At 45.1% G+C, this 19021-nt stretch overlaps 1 protein-coding gene across 3 annotated transcripts in view; it reads left to right on the top strand.

The window, feature by feature from the left end:
- Positions 1-19021, top strand: part of ADAMTS17 (ADAM metallopeptidase with thrombospondin type 1 motif 17) — a 174729-nt gene that overhangs the window by 940 nt on the left and 154768 nt on the right. For all 3 annotated transcript variants that reach the window (XR_013979206.1, XM_080980306.1, XM_080980307.1), the window contains exons 2-3: positions 2540-2907; positions 11382-11547. Coding sequence is in view for 2 of the 3 variants with exons in the window: in XM_080980306.1 (XP_080836432.1) it covers positions 2540-2907; positions 11382-11547 (534 nt within the window). In the remaining variant the exon portion in view is untranslated. The remainder of the gene's footprint in view (positions 1-2539; positions 2908-11381; positions 11548-19021) is intronic.

Genomic DNA, 19021 nt, shown 5'->3' with positions numbered 1-19021 from the left:
TAAAAAGAACCATCACCTTCTGTTCTCTGCCTGCAGCTGGCTCAGAACTTCCAGGGCATTTGATCTGGGAATATATCTCATTTATTTATTAAACTGCTAAATGGGCAGTGCATGTGATGTAGGGAGAGGATATGTGACAAGTTAAATGGAAGGTGATGTGTCAATGGCTACTGACCCTGATGGCCGGAGGCATTATGCTTCTGAATCCCAGTTGCTGGAAACCGCAGGAGGCTAAAGAGCTGTTGTACTCGGGTCCTGCTGCTTGTGCGCCTCCTGTAAGCATCTGGCTTGCCACTGGGATAATGGGATGCTTGGCAAGGCGAGCCACTGCCCTCATCCAGCAGCAGACTCGTCTTCCATCCTTATGATAGGTAGAACTATAGAATCGTAGAGTTGGAAGGGACCTTGAGGATCAACTTCTAATCCAATCCCCTGCAATGCAGGAATATGCAGTTGTCCCATACAGGGATCGAACCTGCAACCTTGGCGTTATCTGCACCACGTTGTAACTAAGTGAGCTATCCAAGCTTCCCTAGTAAACGGAGCTTCAAAGGCAGTCTAAATTCTGAGTGTCAAGATGCTGGGGGCAAATAAAGAAGAGAAGGCTGGCAGAACCATGGAGGATAAGTCTACCTGTGACTGCTAGTCATGTGATGAGTGCTCTAGTATGTATGTCTCTTGATGCTGGTGCTGAGAATCACAAGGTTGGTGAGGGGAGAGTTGTTGCATTCTGGTCCTGCTTGCAGACTTTCTATAGGCACATGGGTGACTACAGTGAGAACAGGATGCCTGTCTAGGTGGGACTTTGGCCTGATCCAACCTGGGCTCTGTTTATGCTCTGAGAGGCTACCAAAAGTCCCATGGGAAAGACCTAGTGCCATTGTTCCATTGGTCCATCTAGCTCACAGGATTGCATCAATACTGGTTGCTGGGATTTGCAAGCAGGGAGAGTGCCGCCGCTCCCAGGTCTCGCTTTTGAGCATCCCACATGCATCCGGTTGGCCACTGTGAGAACAAGATGTTGGGCTAGGTAAGAGTTTGCCAAACTTGTGGTCTAACTACAGCTGGAGGTCCAACTCCCATCATCCTTAGCTAGCGGGACCAGTGGTCAGGGATGATGGGAATCGTAGTTCAAAAACAGCTAGAGACCCAAGTTTGGGAAACCCTTGGCTAGATAGACCTTTGGCATGGCCCAGCAGGGCTCTTGTGTTTCAGCATCATGAGTATGTAACAGAATGCTGGCGAGACAATCCTTAGCCTGACCCAGAAGCGCAGCGGAATGTGTATGAACCAAGGGAATTTAGGTAGCTCAGTTGGATAGAGCATGGTGCCAATAACGCCAAGGTTGCAGGTTCGATCCTGCTATGGGACAACTGCGTATGCCTGCATTGCAGGGGCTTGGACTAGATGATCCTCATGGTCCCTTCCCACTCTATGATTCTTTAAATGCTTTAAATGCTCGGGTTAAGAACTTAATTCATTCTGGAGGTCTGTTCTTAACCTGAAACTGTTCTTAACCTGAAGCACCAGTTTAGCTAATGGGGCCTACTGAAGCAAAGTTCTTAACCCAAGGTAATATTTCTGGGTTAGCGGAGTCTGTAACCTGAAGCGTCTGTAACCCGAGGTGTCTGTAACCCGAGGTACCACTGTACTTGCACTTTGACGTGCTTTCGAACTGCTAGGTTGGCAGGAGCTGGGACTGAGCAACAGGAGCTCACCCCATCGCAGGGATTCAAACCACCGACCTTCTGATCGGCAAGTCCTAGGCTCTGTGGTTTAGACCACAGCGCCACCCGCGTCCTTTAAAAAGCAGTAATACTGGGCAAATAAGAATAATAATAAATGTCCAGCATTTTCAACTTCTGATCAGAGAGTTCTGCCTTCTCAGTCACAACGTACCAAAGGGGGTTGCATGTTGTTGGAGAGGGGATTCACTCTGTATATGTGCAGAGGTGCCCTCCTCTTACAGACTCCAGTGTAAGACTGCCAGGTTCTAGCATTGCGAATAAGGTTCTGAAAATAGGCTTGGCTCTGGTGAGGTTATGGTTTTAATTAAGACAGGAGTGGGAAACATCTGGCCTGCAGCCCGGCCTCACCATTTGACCCATGCAGATGCTGTATCTCAAGCCACCAACCTGAATTCGTAGATTTCATGGGGTGGCAGCCCCAAGCAGGTATCTTCTTGCATTCTTATGACTAACAGTGAATACAGTGGTACCTCGGGTTACAGACGCTTCAGGTTACAGACTCCGCTAACCCAGAAATAGTACCTCAGGTTAAGAACTTTGCTTCAGGATGAGAACAGAAATCGCAGGGCAGTGGTGCAGCAGCAGAGGGAGGCCCCATTAACTAAAGTGGTGCTTCAGGTTAAGAACAGTTTCAGGTTAAGAACGGACCTCCAGAACAAATTAAGTTCTTAACCCGAGGTACCGCTGTATAACCTTCTACCTGGGAGTTGGGTTCTCTGGCCTGTATTGCTGATGGCTGCTGATGCTCTCCCACCCTCCTGTCTTCTCTCCCTCTGCGTCTCGTTTTGCAGTCAATGCGGACCTGGGTGTGGTGATCATCCCGGAGCAGGTGCCCCTTGACAAGATCCCTTCCCTGCAGGTCAGAGGGATCCACTCTGAGGAGCATAGGAGGCGACGCTCTGTGCCTCTGCAGCCTGAAGAAGAGGCCGAGGTGTTGATCGTCCGGCTTCCCGCCGGGCTGGGCTCCGATCCAGGCTCTGACATCTACTTGAACCTTCGCCGAAATGGGCAGTTTTTGGCACCGGGTTTCTCCGTGGAGGAAATTGGCGTGGGCCGAAGCAGCCGCCGTGTGGACTTGGATCGCCTCTGCTTCTACACAGGGCACGTGCTCAACCGCAGCGCAGACTCCTTCGCTTCCCTCAGTGCCTGCGGCGGGCTGGTACTTGTCTCTGGGCGAATTTGCCCTCGATGGGCGCAGTCTGGTGTTGCGGGAGGCCGTTGTTTGGGGAAGAAGAGCCTGTGGAAGAGTGTGTTGGGTGGGGCATGGAGTTAAGGGAGTCGAGGGAAGGGAAGGAATGTGAGAAGGCGGGAGGGTCCCCTGTACGTAGAAAGTGGGGAGCCCGGTCAGGCTAGGGAACAGCGTTGATAAAACCTGTGTTCATTCCCTTACAATTTTCAGTTAGTTACAGGTTACACTGTCAGTTTCGTACTGACAAGTGGAAGAAAATTGTAGCAGTCTGGCCTGCTTCTGATATCAGAATTATAGCCAGCCAGCCATTCCCTTTTCTTAGGGAGTCCATTCCGTTTAGCCATCATGTTTTCCATTTCCCCACTCCAACCTTCAGACAGTGTTTTGTGGCTGCTGAGTAGCCCAAACTTCTTTGGGGTGCATGCCCTGGAACAGGAGGTGCTCTTAATGTTTTACCCCTGGGGCCTACTTAAGAGGGCTGACAATTGCTGAGGCCTATCAGTCTCAAAATGTTGGCGGCTGGAGGTAGCGTCTGGCTTAATTAGGTGGCTGTTACTGACATGGTTTTCTATTGATCCCTAATCAGCCTCTGGTCATTGCCAAATTCTTTGCCACCAGTGTTTTTCATGTGGCAAGGAGTTCTGTAGTCTATCTTGCCTGTATTTCAAAACAAATGTTGCTCATCCTGGGGATATTGTAATATGAGTTTGTTGATCTAGAGGCTCAAAGTAAAGCACACTTACATTCACTTCCTTTTGCTGCAGTTACTCTCTCTTACCCTGTTCCTTTCTATTCTCAGTTGTTGTTTTATTTTTATTTTTTTTATTATTTATTTATTTATTTATTTATTTATTTTCAATAACTTTTGCTGTCTCTAATTTCCCTCAACACCTCCTCAGGTCTTTTCCCCTTTGAGAAGGGAGGCCTCCCCCCAAATTTCTCTGACCCTCGGCCATCTTGACTCGCCATATGAGGAGTGCTGACATTAATGCAACCATTAGCCCCACACGGCCAGGGGACTAGATGGGTCACGGCACCATGGCTCACTAGTCGCCTCTGGCCCAGCGTTTGGGGAACTCTATGCTAAACTATTCCTCCGACGCTCCTTCGCGTTGCTGGCAAAGAAGGCAGACCAGCTTCTGCTTAAAGATCTGCCCTTACGGATCGAATTGCAGAGGGAATCCTGGCTTCATTTCTGAGGAACGGCAGGGTGCTCCAGGAGCATACCTTGTAAACCAGTAGGGGGCAGCATTCTAAAATCGCAGGCTTAAAAAAAAAAAGACTCTCCAGTCTGCAGGAGCTCTGGCCCCTTTTGCATCTTGTCACCCTTCTAGCCCTTAGTGATGAACAAGCATTGATAGCTCAGTTGGTTAAAGCGTAGTGCTGACAATGCCAACGTTGCAGGTTCAATCCCCGTATGGGATAGCTGCATGGCAAGGGGGTTGGGCTAGATGATCCTTCCAACTCTGATTCTGTTTTGGGACTGGATCCCTCTATGGGACAACTGCGTAGGAGGTTGGACTTCCAGGATCCCTCCCAACTCTATGATTCTATGGAGCTCAGCTTGGCCTCCAGTCTTCCAATCGGTCTAGTCCAGTGGTTCTCAACCTGTGGGTCCCCAGATGTTGTTGGACTACAACTCCCATCATCCCTGAGCTCTGGCCTTGCTAGCTAGGGGTGATTGGAGTTGTAGTTCAACAACAACTGGGGACCCACAGGTTGAGAAAGGCTGGTCTAGTCGCATTGTGGGTCTGGCCTGTTAACTTTCTGCGATGTTTCTGTGGCTCTGTAGGAATGCTGATGAGGCTGGAATTCTTCACAGCCTGTCCTCGCCACCCCACCCCTTCCCTCCCACCTCCCCACCTAATGCAGGCGTTGCCCCTCAGGGCAGGAGTGGGCGGAGCAGGGGGATGCTTAGTTTGGGCAGCTGTGCTGTAGACAATCCTTAAGGAAGGAGGGGCAAGCCCTGTGCCTCAGGTGAGCACCTGCATCCAGATAATGGGATACCAGCGTCTTTTGTGATTGATGTTGGAAGCTGGAGCTGAGCACCACCAAAGGTTTCTTGGAGCTTGAAACTGAGAATGCTGCTCCCCCCTCCTCGTGAAATGCTGACAGAGTTCTCCACCCACCTGTCCCTTGCTGCAAAGCACACTTTGTTAATCTCATTCATAAATTACCAAGCTCTTAAGGCTCTGAAGCCATCTGAAAAGTGTACAAATGGAACAGGGAGAAAAAAGCCATGTAAAAATATAAACTAAATGGGAATTCATTTGTAGAGGCAACTTTTATTGCTTGAGAAGTGATGGTGGGAATATGTCCCGACCTCACTTACTTGGGAGTAAGCTCCTTGAATCCAGTGGGTCTTGCTTCTGAGTAGACATGATCCACATCCGCACCAGGCATTTAAAATGCTATGATACTACTTTAAACAGTCATGTCCCCCCCCCCCCACAAATTCTGGGCACTGTAGTTTAAGGGTGCTGAGAGTTGTTAGGAAACCCGTTTGCCCCCTAGTGCTACAATTCCCAGAGTGGTTTAACAATCAGTCCTGCTTCTCAGGGAACCCTGGGAATTGTAGCTTTGGGAGGGGACCAACTTTCAGCACCCTTAACAAATTACAGCTCCCATGTTTCCTTGGGGGAAGCGATGACTGCTTAAAGCGTTAACAGACCTCTTTAAACGTATCCTGTGAATGGGACTGTGGTTAGGTTGACAGACTCTGAATTGTGGAGGAAATTTAGGAAGCTCCTGAAATCTACAATCCGGATGCCCTAACACCCTTGCCCCTGTTTTACCTTGTAATTAAAATTGGCAAACTAAGGATGTTGCCACACAAAGTTAAGAGATGCAGGTCCCTTTTGTATCCCCTATAACATGAGCAGCACAACAAGGGTATACAGCTGAAATTGGAAGAATCTCTATACCAATTTGAGTTAGGACCGAACCACCACTACCGACAACCTTCTCCCCTTACAAGGAGATCGATAACTTTTTGCCTAGGAGTTGAGATTCTTCTGGATCCTGACATTTCTCCAGATAATCAATCAAATCTTAAAACAGGTATACTGTTCCACTTGTTTGGGAAGCTTCCACAGCCAGTTCCCCAGACTCTAAGGTAGTGGGGACCCTCGCGGGGTGTCAAATCAAGACTCTTGCTTTGGCAGGAGGGATTAACTGACCAAACAAAAGTGCATTGCAGCTTGGGGGGGGGGGTGCAGCTAGTTAAAGAGAGATCCTCCCTTGGGCCATAACGCGGGTGGGTCTGGGATAACCTCTTGAGTAAACAAAACAGTGCAGAGACCAGACTACCTTCATCAACCAGGCGCAGAAAGACATAGTGGAGAGACCACTAGGGGAGTCATATCACAACTACTGTTTTAGGAGGTGATAGCAAGAGCTAAGGGGAGTGTTAGAAGAAGGTAGGGGGCTGCCTCTCCCCCATGCAATCCAAGCACTGGGTGGGATACAGAGTGGGAAGCAGCTGTTGAGCAATCCTTTGTACATTTCACTTTGAGATAGTTCTCCTTTTGAACTATTTCCCCCAGCATCTGAAACATATGCAGCTGCTTTACATGGAGTCAGATCAGTGTTGTTAACTCTGAGTGACAGTCTTCTTCCGGGGCCTCAAGCAGAGGTCTTCCCCAAGCCTGCTGGCTGAGATCACATCAGCTGGAGATGCCAGGAACGAGTATATAATCAAAGCACTTGTTCTACCACTGGAAACCCCTGTGAGCAATGGCCTACCAAGGCACTTTCCATTCTGGAAAGTTGGGCAGAGCATGGTATTGTCCCGATTCCTGCCATGACTGTGTACCACGATCCGAAGCTGAAATAGCTCTGTGGTGATGATGAGCAGGTTGCTTGCAAGCCCTCTATCTCCTAAAAGCCAGGCAGCATAACTTTTAACGGGAATTCCATCTGTGGAAGAACAACACCAAGGGTTGTTCGCGAACAGCAGTTGCGTCCGTGACATCTGTGTGCCATGCGTAAGTAAAATAACATGGGCTCAGCAGTAAACTAACCACAACAGATAGGAACATGGACCCTCTCCTATTGTTGGTCCTCTTCCAGCCCTGCTAACTGCATCATTGTTGGCAGAGAACACATTGCGGCAAAAACTACATATCCTGAAAAGCACTACCAAACACATGGGATGGAGGCGCAGAGAACATGATCCTCTAACTATGCCCAGCTGCTGATGCTGGGAAGACCTATCCAGATGTTCAGTGGGGAGCAGTAACTATAGTTGCCTTGATGATGTGGACAGGAGGGGGAGCAGGGAGCTGTGAGGAACTGAGAGAAGAGGATGCTTGACTAGATAGGCTGTTGGCCTGATCCTGCAGGCTTTTGTGTTCTGATGTTCCTGTTGGTGCCAATGGGAGATTGTTTCTTAATGCTAATTGCCATCACCTCTATGTGTAATTTGTTCCAAAGCTAAACCGTTCTTACTGCCAGGAAACTTCTTCTTGTGTTCCACCTCTAACTTACGTCCAGGAGATCCAGTCCTGTCCTATGGGGCAGCAGAGAACTAATTTTTGCCCTGTTTTGTGTGAGAGTCCTTCAGGTATTAGAAGAGGGATATTATTTCCCACCTCTGTTTTCCCTGGGTGAACATACATAGTTCCTTCAACTTTTCCAAGTAGGTAGGGAAAGGCGCTTTGCTCTGGGAAACTGGGGCACTACTTTTTCTACAGGCAACGACAACTCTGTTTTCTGTCTGGTTGGAGCCTGTGTGTGTGTGTGTGTGTGTGTGTGTGTATGCATATGCATGTGTGCAAAAGAGAGGCAGGTGGTGGATGATGAATGCAGAGCAATCCTATGTAGGTCTACTTAGAAGTAGTTTCCGCTGAGTTCAGTGGGGCTTACTCCTAAATAAGTCCACATGGTATTGCAGCCTTGTATTTCAATTAGTATTTTCATTGCTGGATTTCTTTGAACATTACAGATGGAAATAATTGATGTCCTTAATGTTGTTTGCAAAGGAGGAGAATGAGGGGAAAGCTATAATTAGTTGTCTCCGACCACTGTGATTCCCTGCTCCATCTATCCTTATTTACCATTTCCTTGGCCCCACCTGTTTCAGCAGGCACCATCCGCTGCTGCTACTACTGCTGCTATTTTGTGTTTCCTGTACCATGGACCATCTTCATTGACCTCCTCTGAACTTCTTCCAGTTTGTTAATTCTAGTCTAGTCTCCTCCCTGATGTGTCAGGAATGCATTTGTACCAGAGGGAAACATAGTCCTTGTGAGCGGCCAACCAACAGTCTAGAAAAGCACAGCCCAATGCTGTTACCCATTCCTAGATATTTAATGGTGGTAGAGCTAAGAAGTCCACCTGTGCAACGATACCCCATATTCCCATGCTATGAAAGGCCTCCCTGGTAAGTGTGATGTGATAGTCTTTTAACTAAGGATGTAAGAAAGCAGTGCTTTCCATTCTATGTTGTGCTGTTTCCATCCCACTGCAGTTTGTTTTCCACCAAAAGGTGCATTAGTTGTGTTGCTGTCTGCTGTGACAAATTTATAAAACGTACCGTATTTTTCATTCTACAAGATGCACTTTTTCTCTCCTAAAAAGTAAGGGGAAATGTGTGTGCGTCTTATGGAGCAAATGCAGGCTGTGCAGCTATCGCTGAAGCCAGAACAGCAAGAGGGATCGCTGCGCAGCGATCCCTCTTGCTGTTCTGGCTTCTGGGATTCAGAATATTTTTTTTCTTGGTTTCCTCCTCCAAAAACTAGGTGTGTCTTATGATCTGGTGCATCTTATAGAGCAAAAAATATGGTATATAATTTACATAAACAATCACATTTCAGTGCAAAGGAAAAACGATGCAAGGGGTGGGAATAAAATGTAAGCAATTACTTACTATTTGCAGGCATAGACTGCAAGATGTAACATTTTATTCTATAATCTATAATGGAGACTGGGTCCATGTTTTCTCTATGTAGTCTACGCACAATCTTCTTGAGAAAATGGGTTTCATTCTGAAAATAACAGCTCACTGCAGATTGATTCTGCATAACCCCACATTGTACCCATTTGAAAACAGATGTAGGTGGTCCTGATAATGGTAAGGTGTGTATTAACACCTGCTTGATGTGGTTGTGGGTGGGCGTATATCAAGATCACAATCACCACTTCCTTCTTCATTCACCTGGGGCTAGCTCAGGAAGGAGAAGGCACGGATAAGCAAATCAAGGGTTGTATCAGGCAACCACACCCACACTTGCAGACGGCAGGCTCCAGAATCAATGTAAGTTGAAAGCAGCATGTTGGAAGACAAGCATCAACAACTCTGGATTGAGAAAAATGACATTTCTGTGCCGATTCATTTCCGTTCTGGACACAGGACGAATAAGCGAACATCGGCAATTTCCTGTTTCTGTTTCTATTGGAATTCTCCGACATCCCTGCTTTTAACTCTTCCATAAGGAATATTCTACTTAAGTGATGCAAAATGCTATCAGTTGACATAAACAGCTCCTCAAATGCACTGCAACACACTTCAGGGCTGTTCAGTTCATTCTAGCTCACTGCGCAGGAGCCCACAGGGTGGTTCTCTTCTGAACGGATAGAACAGCCCTGAACAACATGTGATTCACCAACACTGGATAGCTCAGTTGGTTAGAGCATGGTGCTGATAATGGCAAGGTTGCAGGTTCAGTCCCCATATGGGACAGCTGAATATTCCTGGACTAGATGATCCTCAGGGTCCCTTCCGACCCTACAATTCTATGATTCTATGGCAACCTGAACGCAACTCTGCAGCTGTGGATGGGCCTCCATATGCCCAGCTGCTCCCCTGGTTTTTGGATGCCCAATAAGGCATCAAGAACAGGAGGCTTATTGAGGCCTGGGTAGGGCTGCTGGGTCACAGCTGTGCAGGCCTTTTCAAATGTGGTACCTGGCTGGATTTGTCTGATCTAAAGCAGGCCAAAATTTCTCATTCAGCCAGATCTTTCTAACATTCAGTCAAAATGTTTCACTGACTGGGGTGGGAAGGATGTGTGATCTCATAGTAAGTGGGGAAACATGAGGGCCCTTCTGGGGCTCATTTGAAGTTTGTTTTTTTGTGTACCTGGCACCAGTTTGGTTTTCAAGGGAGGGGATGATGAGTCTGTCTTAAGAAGAGAAGATTAGCCCAATTGGCTTGGCCCAATGGCCCATCTAATCCAGCACCCTGTTTTCATGGTGCCCAACCAGATGGCCATGGGAAGCCCATAAACAGGGCCTGAGTATAACAGCCCTGCAATATAGAGGAGGATGCCAGGGCTCTTCTTAAATTGTTTACAGGATTAGACAAAATAATGGAGGATAAGGCTATTGATAGCTCTAATCCAGAGTTTCCCCAAATTGGGTCTCCTGCTGGTTTTGGACTACAACTCCCATCATTGCTAGGTAGCAGGACCAATGGTTAGGGATGATGGGAATTGTAGTCCAAAACCAGCTGGAGACCCAAGTTTGGAAAACCCTGCTCTAATCCCATAGGCATTTGGTTGGCCACTGTGAGAACAAGGGCGTTGGACTAGATGGACCTTTGGCCTAATCCAGCAGAGCTCTTGGTATGTTCTTGTTCATTTATTGTGATATAGTGATGCCCCAAATACTAGCTTTCCTCTTCAGCAACTTCCAAAGTAGAGAGCCCGCATTGGAACTGTGCTTCTGTTATTAGTGTACCAAAAGCACCCTAGAATGTAAATCAAGAGAGGAGAAAGACCAAGCTGATTTATGAACTTTATCCTCACCAGTAAAATTCAGCAATCTTCTTCTTGCCTTGGCTGAAATCTCCTGAAAACGTTAAAAAGAAATGTGAGCAGTTCTCTTATTTTAGTTTGTAATCTTCCTATGAAGCTATATAGCTAAAGTATGTCAATAAGACTGCCCTGGTGTAAGTGAAGACAAAGACTAGCGTGTTGTGTGTGTGTGGCCTGTGTAATTTATAACACATATGTAATGTAGATTGTAAATCACATTAATGCAGTCAGCTGTTCCACATCCCAGCAGTCATATGTACGTGCAGAGAACTTATTTGGGTGGCTGCCTAGCTGGTATAGAACTCTCTCTCAAAAACAACCCCTCCCCCTTGAAATATCTGGCCTTATTCTCAGTCTGTACCCATCTGGTGGGTCTTGCATACAGCTGTAACAGTAAAAAAAAGGAGATGAACATTTCCCTTTTAAAAGTTTGATGTATGCCTGAGCACGCAATGGTGGCCCGCTAAAATTTTTGCTAGAGCTCTAAGTGTGATGTGGTGATAAGTGAGCTAAGATAGCCCAGTGAGCTCATAAACATATAGTAGAAATGTTTAAACATCTTTTTTCTTTTTCTTTTTTTGCCTAATGGAGTGGATATCCCCCCCCCCTTCCTGGCTGCCAAGTTATTGGATATTCTTGGTCAATGTGATTCCAATGACTTTTTTGTTTTGTTTTTGTGGTGAACAGGTTGGCTATATTCAGATTGGATCAGAACAGGTGCAGATACAACCAGTGAACACTTCCGAGGCCTCGTTTCATGGAAAAGAGCACTTCATCAGGCACAAACGGGCCACCAGATCAGCACATCCCGGCAAGTCAGAGAACCCAGTTGAGCCCTGCAGAGTTGTAGCAGGTGGGTTTTTGGAAGTCGGTGTGTGAATTGGTTGCCGCAGCTAGAGTTGGCCTTGCACACCTGTTCATTTGCTTGCTTGCTTGCTTGCTTGCTTGTGTGTTTGCAGAGCTGGAAAAGTTTCAGAAAAAGGTGACCAAAAGGATCAGTGAGATTGTGTGACTCCCCTATGAGGAACAGTTGCAGCCTTTTGTACTTCTTAGTTTTGAGAATAGGAAAGTAGGCAGTAACATGGTAGTCTATAAAATTATGCATAGCATGGAGAAAGTAGGTAGAGGGAAGTTTTTCTCTTCCCCCACTAAAACTTGTAGACATCCAGGGAAACTGAATACTTGAAGATTCAGGCCAGATAAAAGAAAGTACGTAATCACACAGTACATGGAACTCGCTCCCACGGGAGGCATTGATGGCCACCAACTTAAATGGCTTTAAATGAGGATTGGACAAGTTCATGGAGGATAAAGCGATCAGTGGCTCCTAAGCAGAATGGCTTTGCTCTGTGTCCATGATGGGAGGCAGTAACGCAGCAAAATTCCAGCTGGAAGAAACCAAGGAGTGCTCTTCTGATCAAATCCTACTTACATTTACCCGCAATAAAAACAATTTCAAGTCCAGCACAGATACATACTAATATAAACATCTCAATCTGAAAGGCTTGAAAAGTGCTGAAAATATAATAAGAGACAGCAACTGTAATGGAAGGAAGTTCCAACGGGTATAGCACTGTAGGTGGAATGTTATAAGATATGCAGCCTTTGGGTCTAGCTGTTCTCTGGCCTGCCAGAGAACATGGATGCACTCTTTTCATATCTATGTTCTGGGCAGGTTGAAGTGCTAGCAAGATCCAGCTCACAAGGGCTTGGGAGGTGGCAGATGTCTTGAGCAATAGAAGCAAAGGTCAGGGGAACGTTATAGAAGTATACCAGCATATCCAACATGAGGGAATGACATGACTGGCTTTCTAAGGTCATCTGATCTCCCAACTGATGACAAGGAGTGTTGTGGTCTGTAGCTTTTATATTCTGACATGAACTTCCCGCCCTGATGGGCATAGGGAACTAATATTTAACCAGTAGAGGCTGCTGGTTTGATCCTTGGAATTCCTTGCAATATATCTGAAAGCAAGTCACAGGATGCTGCCTACTGCCAGGCCAGACTGTTTATCCAGCTAGCCTGGTATTTTCTACTGTGATTATACAGGAAACTGCCTTATACTAAGTCAGAACATTGTTCCATCTAGCTCAGTACTGTCTACATTGACAAGCACCAGCTCTCCAGAATGAGGTATTTCACCATCCTACCAGGAGAAGGGGGACGCGGGTGGCGCTGTGGGTTAAACCACAGAGCCTAGGACTTGCCAATCAGAAGGTCGGCAGTTCGAATCCCTGTGACGGGGTGAGCTCCCATTGCTCGGTCCCAGTTCCTGCCAACCTAGCAGTTCGAAAGCACATCAAAGTGCAAGTAGATAAATAGGTACCGCTCCGGTGGGAAGGTAAACGGCATTTCCGTGCACTGCTCTGGTTTTCCAGAAGCGACTTAGTCATGCTGGCCACATGACCCAGAAGCTGTATGCCAGCTCCCTCAGCCAGTAAAGCGAGATGAGCGCCGCAACCCCAGAATCGGCCACGACTGGACCTAATGGTCAGGGGTCCCTTTACCTTTAGCAGGAGAAGCTTGGGATTGAACCCAGAACCTTCTGCATGCAAAGTCTACATTTTTCATGCTCTACATCTGAGTTATGACCCCTCAGCCAAGTTCCATCTATTTCAGAGCCACCTCCTTCCTAGCAGCATCAGACTTCAGGGTACCTAGAGATGTCTTTCCTAGCACCTGTTACCTGAACATTTTTAGGTTGAGACCCCAGGCATTGAACCTGGGACTTTCTGCAGGCAAATAATGCCAATGAGTTCTGGCCTCTCCCCCGCTCCCCCAGTCCTGCTGATTTCAGTACAGCTTCCTTCTGAATATATAAATTAGGTTAGCCCCATCTGATTGGTGGGTGCAAGGCAGCCTCCCAAAACAATGCTAGAAATAGTTGTGCCCTTGATTCCTATCTATTCTAGGTATGTGACACTTAATGGGAACTTAGAGAGTGAAGCGTGGCTGAACATTTGGAGTAAAACATCTGCAAAATTCTGAAGTAAGCAAAAATGCCAATAAGGCTAATTACATTTTCTGCACACCCCTTCCTGTAAGCAATGCAGATCAGGACCCTGATCAGTTCCAAGTGAGCTGTGCTGTGTTGGCTAAGCTATGAAAAACATTGTTTTAGCAAAAGACTTGATTCTTATGAAGACGGGCAGAACCTTGACTTCCAGCGGCCTGCCTCCCTGGGGAATGCAACCTGCATGGCTGTGGAGCAAAAGAAACTATAAGAAAGGGCATAGACTTTAAGCTTTTGACATCTGCTTTGTGTTTTACTGGAATCCCAAGATATACTGACTGGAGCAAGGTGTGAAAGGCATACGAGTTTTACAACATGATTCTATCTTAGCTGCTGTTGAGCAAGGGGTTGTGAGCGCCAGAGCAGAGTTGTGCTCACAGGCCGCCACCCCACCCCACAAATCCATTTCTGGTTACCCCTAAGTGCTATTATGCATTGTGTTTTATACTTTTTGTTTTGTATAAAGCAACTGAAAAATGTAATAAATAAATGAATAAAAATAATTGCCACCCAATTTCAGTGAAAGTGAAATTTCGAAGAGAAACTAAGAACTTCTTAGTTTCTCTTTGAAATTTCAAACAGTAGAGGCAGAAATATTTGGATTTACAAAAATACTCTGGACAGGAGTTCTCTACGCATCCCTAGTTAAGTGCAATAGTTACAGTTACCTTCTAACTAAGTATTTTCTGGCTAGCCTAGTGAATCTTAAATTTCATGAATTGCCCTTAGGCACTTTTTTTATTTGTGTGTGTCTGTGTGTTTTTTAAAAAACCATGATTGCTTTTTCTCCCTTTTGCTTCAAGAAAGATGTGATGTCATGGCTTCTAATAGGCTTAGTGTGTTAATGACCTAATTGACTCCTGTCTTGTTTGGATTAACGTTTTTGTGCCTAAGAGGGGAGAGGGTGGGGAAACCCTAATCTGCTGTGACACACAAAAGAGTCTATTCCTTATGACATGGTTTGGGGACCAGGTGATCTTGGAGCACTTTTCCAAAGGTTCTTATGAGAATCAAAGACCTCATTAGAATGGCACCCATCAGTGCAGGCAGGAGCTGGCCAGGATTCTATAAGAGACCTTTGGTTCCAGAACATGGTATTTAGGCTGTCACATTTAGGCACAAACTTAAGTTATTCAGAGCAGAAGCTGAAAAATATATGTAAGGACATGCTTTTCATGCTATGAAAATTAATGTGTATATTTGTATGAGGAGGAACCTGGAAAAAAATCTCAAGTATTTTAGGGTAGGCTGTTGAAAGAGCTCTGATGACCAGCAAAATTTATCTGAGTGGTCTTGTATCTACTTCCTTGTGATGACAATGTTTACAATGTTGTGATGACAATGTTTACAAGATAAGCATGTGTGACTAAAGGAGTGGTGTGTGCATTGTGATGTTATATTTTGAAATGTATTACTAGATGGGAAGACATAAAATACAGGAGATAAAAAAGGGGGAGGAAGCTTTGCAAAGAAATGTGTATATTGAACCCAACGCATTTCAAATATCTTCTTCATAACTAGGCATAAACAGCTTGAGTCTTGTTTTTTCAGCTGTGGCAGAATTGTAGTTTATGGAGTTGAGAATTTGATGTACAAACTATAGTTCTGTGTACATTTATATTGCTGGAAAGGAACGGTCATTTGCTTGCAATTCTTTTGTGGATAACAGAAGTGACCAAAAAGTGGCAGTCTTGAAAATGGAGTCTATCACTTTGCAGAAAAATCTGGTTGGGGACTATTAAATGTTAAAAATAGCTCTGGCATAAACTGATTGATTTATGTTAAAAAAGACTCTAATTTGTGGGTTCTGAAACAGCTATACAAGTTATGTTACATTTATGGGAGAAAAGAATATCTCAGGTATTTACTGGGGCCAAGGATGACATTCTTGTTTAAGTAAGCGTAGATATCAGACACTAAAAGAAAGGCATGCCTTCTTAGATTAGCTATAAATGTGGTGTTTTCTCTAGGAAATCTGACTTGCCTTTCTTAAGGTCTGTTCCAAAGGTCTCAGATGGTGTTTTAAAGACCCATTACCTAGAAAGGACTTCTTATAAAATGCGGCTCAAGAGTGTGAAACAAGGCAGATCATCTTCTGAGGAAAAGTGATAATTTAATGCTCATGACACCAAGCTCATAAATTACTCTTAAATGTGCAACTGCCTAAAATTTGGCTCAACTGAAACACATTCTTCATTTAAAGCCTCGAGTCATACTCCAAGGAGAGGTAGGAATTTATTACAACAGAGTAAACTATTTTAAAGAAGTGGGCTAACTTTATTTTTAACACACTTTTTTCTGCATAAGCAAATATAAATGCAAACAATGCATGTTTCTGAGCTAGGATCTTTTTTTCCTTGGGAACCTTGTAATTCTTTGAGAAGCTGTAATATCTGCGAGAAGATCTGTAGTGGTGAAATAATTTTTCATTACAGCTTTTCTCCTGTAGTGCACAGTGTATGTGTGTTTGATACGTTCTAGATTGATCATGTTCTTCAAGGCTGGCCCATTAGGACCAACAAGGCCCTGCTCCACCAACCTCAGCCTGCCACTAGCCAGCCCCCAGCCAGCCCACCTATTGCCTTCTTATATCCAATGAAGGAGGTGCCACTGCCTTTCAGCTTCCTCCTCCTTCGTCTGTGTTGCTAATCTAGAACTCATTGAGGAAAAACTAGAATCAGCTGGCTTTGCATGTCATTGACTCTGACTCTGGCTCTTTGTCTTTTGCCTTCCCAGTCTGTAGGGAACTAGGCGGTTTTTCAGGTATGGAAGGCCTAACTCATTTAGGGCTTTAAACATTAATGTGAGCACCTTGAATTGGGCCTGGAAATGAACTGGCAACCAGTTCAAAACGGGTTATGCAAGATCTAAACAGAATCCCAGCCAGTAATCTGGTCACCGCAATTTGAACCAATGGAAGTTTCCAAGTCATCTTCAAGGGCAGCCCCACGTAGAGTGCATTGCAGTAATCCAACCTGTAGACACAAATGATCCAGTAATGAATCTAAGATCGCCCAAAGGACTTTTACCTCTAAATTTGTAAGCCTATAACTGCATTTCCAACATAGTGCCAGAAAGTTTGAAATTAAAAAACAAAAAATTGAAATTTCCAGATAAGGTTTAGTATTCCATCTCCCTGCTCCACCCGCATCCAAGGGTCCAGGTATACATATTCAGGTATCAGCTGTGGGCCATTTCCCCAAACACTTATTAATTGTGACCACATGTTATTCCAGCATTAAGTCCTCTCCACCCCGTGTATTTTTAATGATTCTCTCTCCACCATGTTATTTTTTTCCCTGTAGGTTTAACTTGGCTTGAAAAACCCATTGTTATGGCCAAAGGCTGCACATACTAAAAATAGAATGCAATGTAATGAAACCTCTATTATCCCATATTAGGAAGTATCTGTTGAAATATTAACGAGTGCATTTTTTGATGACAGCTTGTGCTCAATGTATCACAAATTCAGTTTATAGGCTGTGGAGCTTTCAACCATCTTGGATGCCCATATGAAATTCCCTTACACCATGCTAAATCATTTAAGAATCTAATAAAAAGGCACACCGTTTTTAAACAACTCCCCACTCCCCAATACCTTTGGCTTCTTATTAAGCGACAAAACTAAATAGCATAATTTATAGGTGAACAACTTTAGTGGTCCAGGGCTGCAAGTGTAACACAACTCCTGTGGAGGGCAGTTAGAGCCAGGGTGGTGTGGAGGTTGCTGGTTCTGTTCAAATATCTATTCAGTGTGGAGTTCAGTGGATGAGCCTCCAGCCAGTGGACGATGTCTGTGGTCTGTCTCCAACAACGGAGGCAGCTTGCCTCCATATGCCTGTTGCTTGGAATCACAAGTAAGGAGAGTGCTGATCTGCCTAGGTCCTGCTTTTCAGACTTCCCTTATTTGTTTATTTCCAGTTATAGGCTGCTTACTGTCTAGAGATGTCAAAGTAGCATCTGGTTGGCCATTGTGATAACAGGATTCTGAACTAAATGGGCATTGGCCTCATCTAGGTGCCTATTCTTATGTTCTTGTGAGACAGGAACATAGAAGTAGCCTTCTACCAAGTCAGACAAATGGTCCATCTAGTTTCAGTACTGCCTACACTGGCTGACAGTGACTCTCCAAGGTCTCTCTTAGCCCTATTTGGAGATGCCAAGAATGGAAGCTGGGCCCTTCTGTGTACAAAATAGATGCTCAGCCACTGAGCTACACCTCTTCCCTTATAACATTAGGGTCTATCCCATAGTATGTGAGATATTTCTTTCTCATCCAACTGTGGAAAACTTCTGAAACTGTAAGCAATCTCTGCCCCACCGTACTCTGGTCAAATCACATATTTAAAGCATATGGCTTCCCTGAAGGAATCTTGAGAACTGCAGTTTACCCTTAACAGAGCTACAATTGCCAGCACTCTTAACAAACTGGAGCAGGGGCATGTGCCTTAAATTTGAGTGTGACATTGGTTACATCTTGGTAGGGCAGATGAGGGCCAGATAAAATTGCTTCACAGCCCGTCCCCCCACCCCCAGGGAACCAGTTTAGCCATCTGTTACGAATACAGTGGTACCTCTGGATGAGAACAGGATCCATGCGCGGGTCGCGTTTCGCCGCTTCCGCACATGTGCGTTCCGATACTTGCGGAGTGCAACCCGAAAATGCTTAACCTGAAGCGTATTCATCCCAAGGTATGACTGTACAGTACCTGGGCTCCAAAGAAATTATTATGAGAGTATAGCATCCAAGTGGGCAGAGAACACAACCTCATGTTCACGTGGAAGATATAAAAACACAATAAACACTATTAAATAAAAATATAAAGCAGCATTTTAAAATACAGTAATAAAGATTAAAAATAATAGCTCTCAGATATAAAATAGTTGGCAAAACCTGGAACTGAAAAAGACATCTTGGCACCAGGTGAGCTTTCTTGGGGAGAATATTAGAGATCCAGGGAGCCATGCCAGAGAAAGACATATTCTTGGCATCATCTGCCTCGTATTTGAAGGTAGGGTTATCTAGAGAAGAGCTTTAAAAGAAGACCTTAATACTTAGGCAGGTTCATGTAGAAGGAGGTAGTCAAATAGCTTAGAGCTTTGAATGTTAAGATTAGCATGTTGAATGTTGCTTGGAAACAAATCAGGCGGCACCAGCATAGTCGTTTTAAAACTGGCAGGAAGTGTTCCACAAACCCAGCCCCAGACAGCAATTTAGGCTCTGTATTTTAAACCAAGTGGAGGAGAGAAGTCTTAGGCTCATATAGCCAAAAGTTTATTGTATTGTTTTATGAAAATGGTATTAAGTTTTGA

This window comes from Podarcis pityusensis, assembly GCF_964106645.2.
Source record: "Podarcis pityusensis genome assembly, chromosome: 14".
NCBI classification, from domain to species: Eukaryota; Metazoa; Chordata; class Lepidosauria; order Squamata; family Lacertidae; genus Podarcis; species Podarcis pityusensis.
Note: the sequence above shows the minus strand (reverse complement) of the source record. Positions and strands in the feature narration are given on the sequence as shown.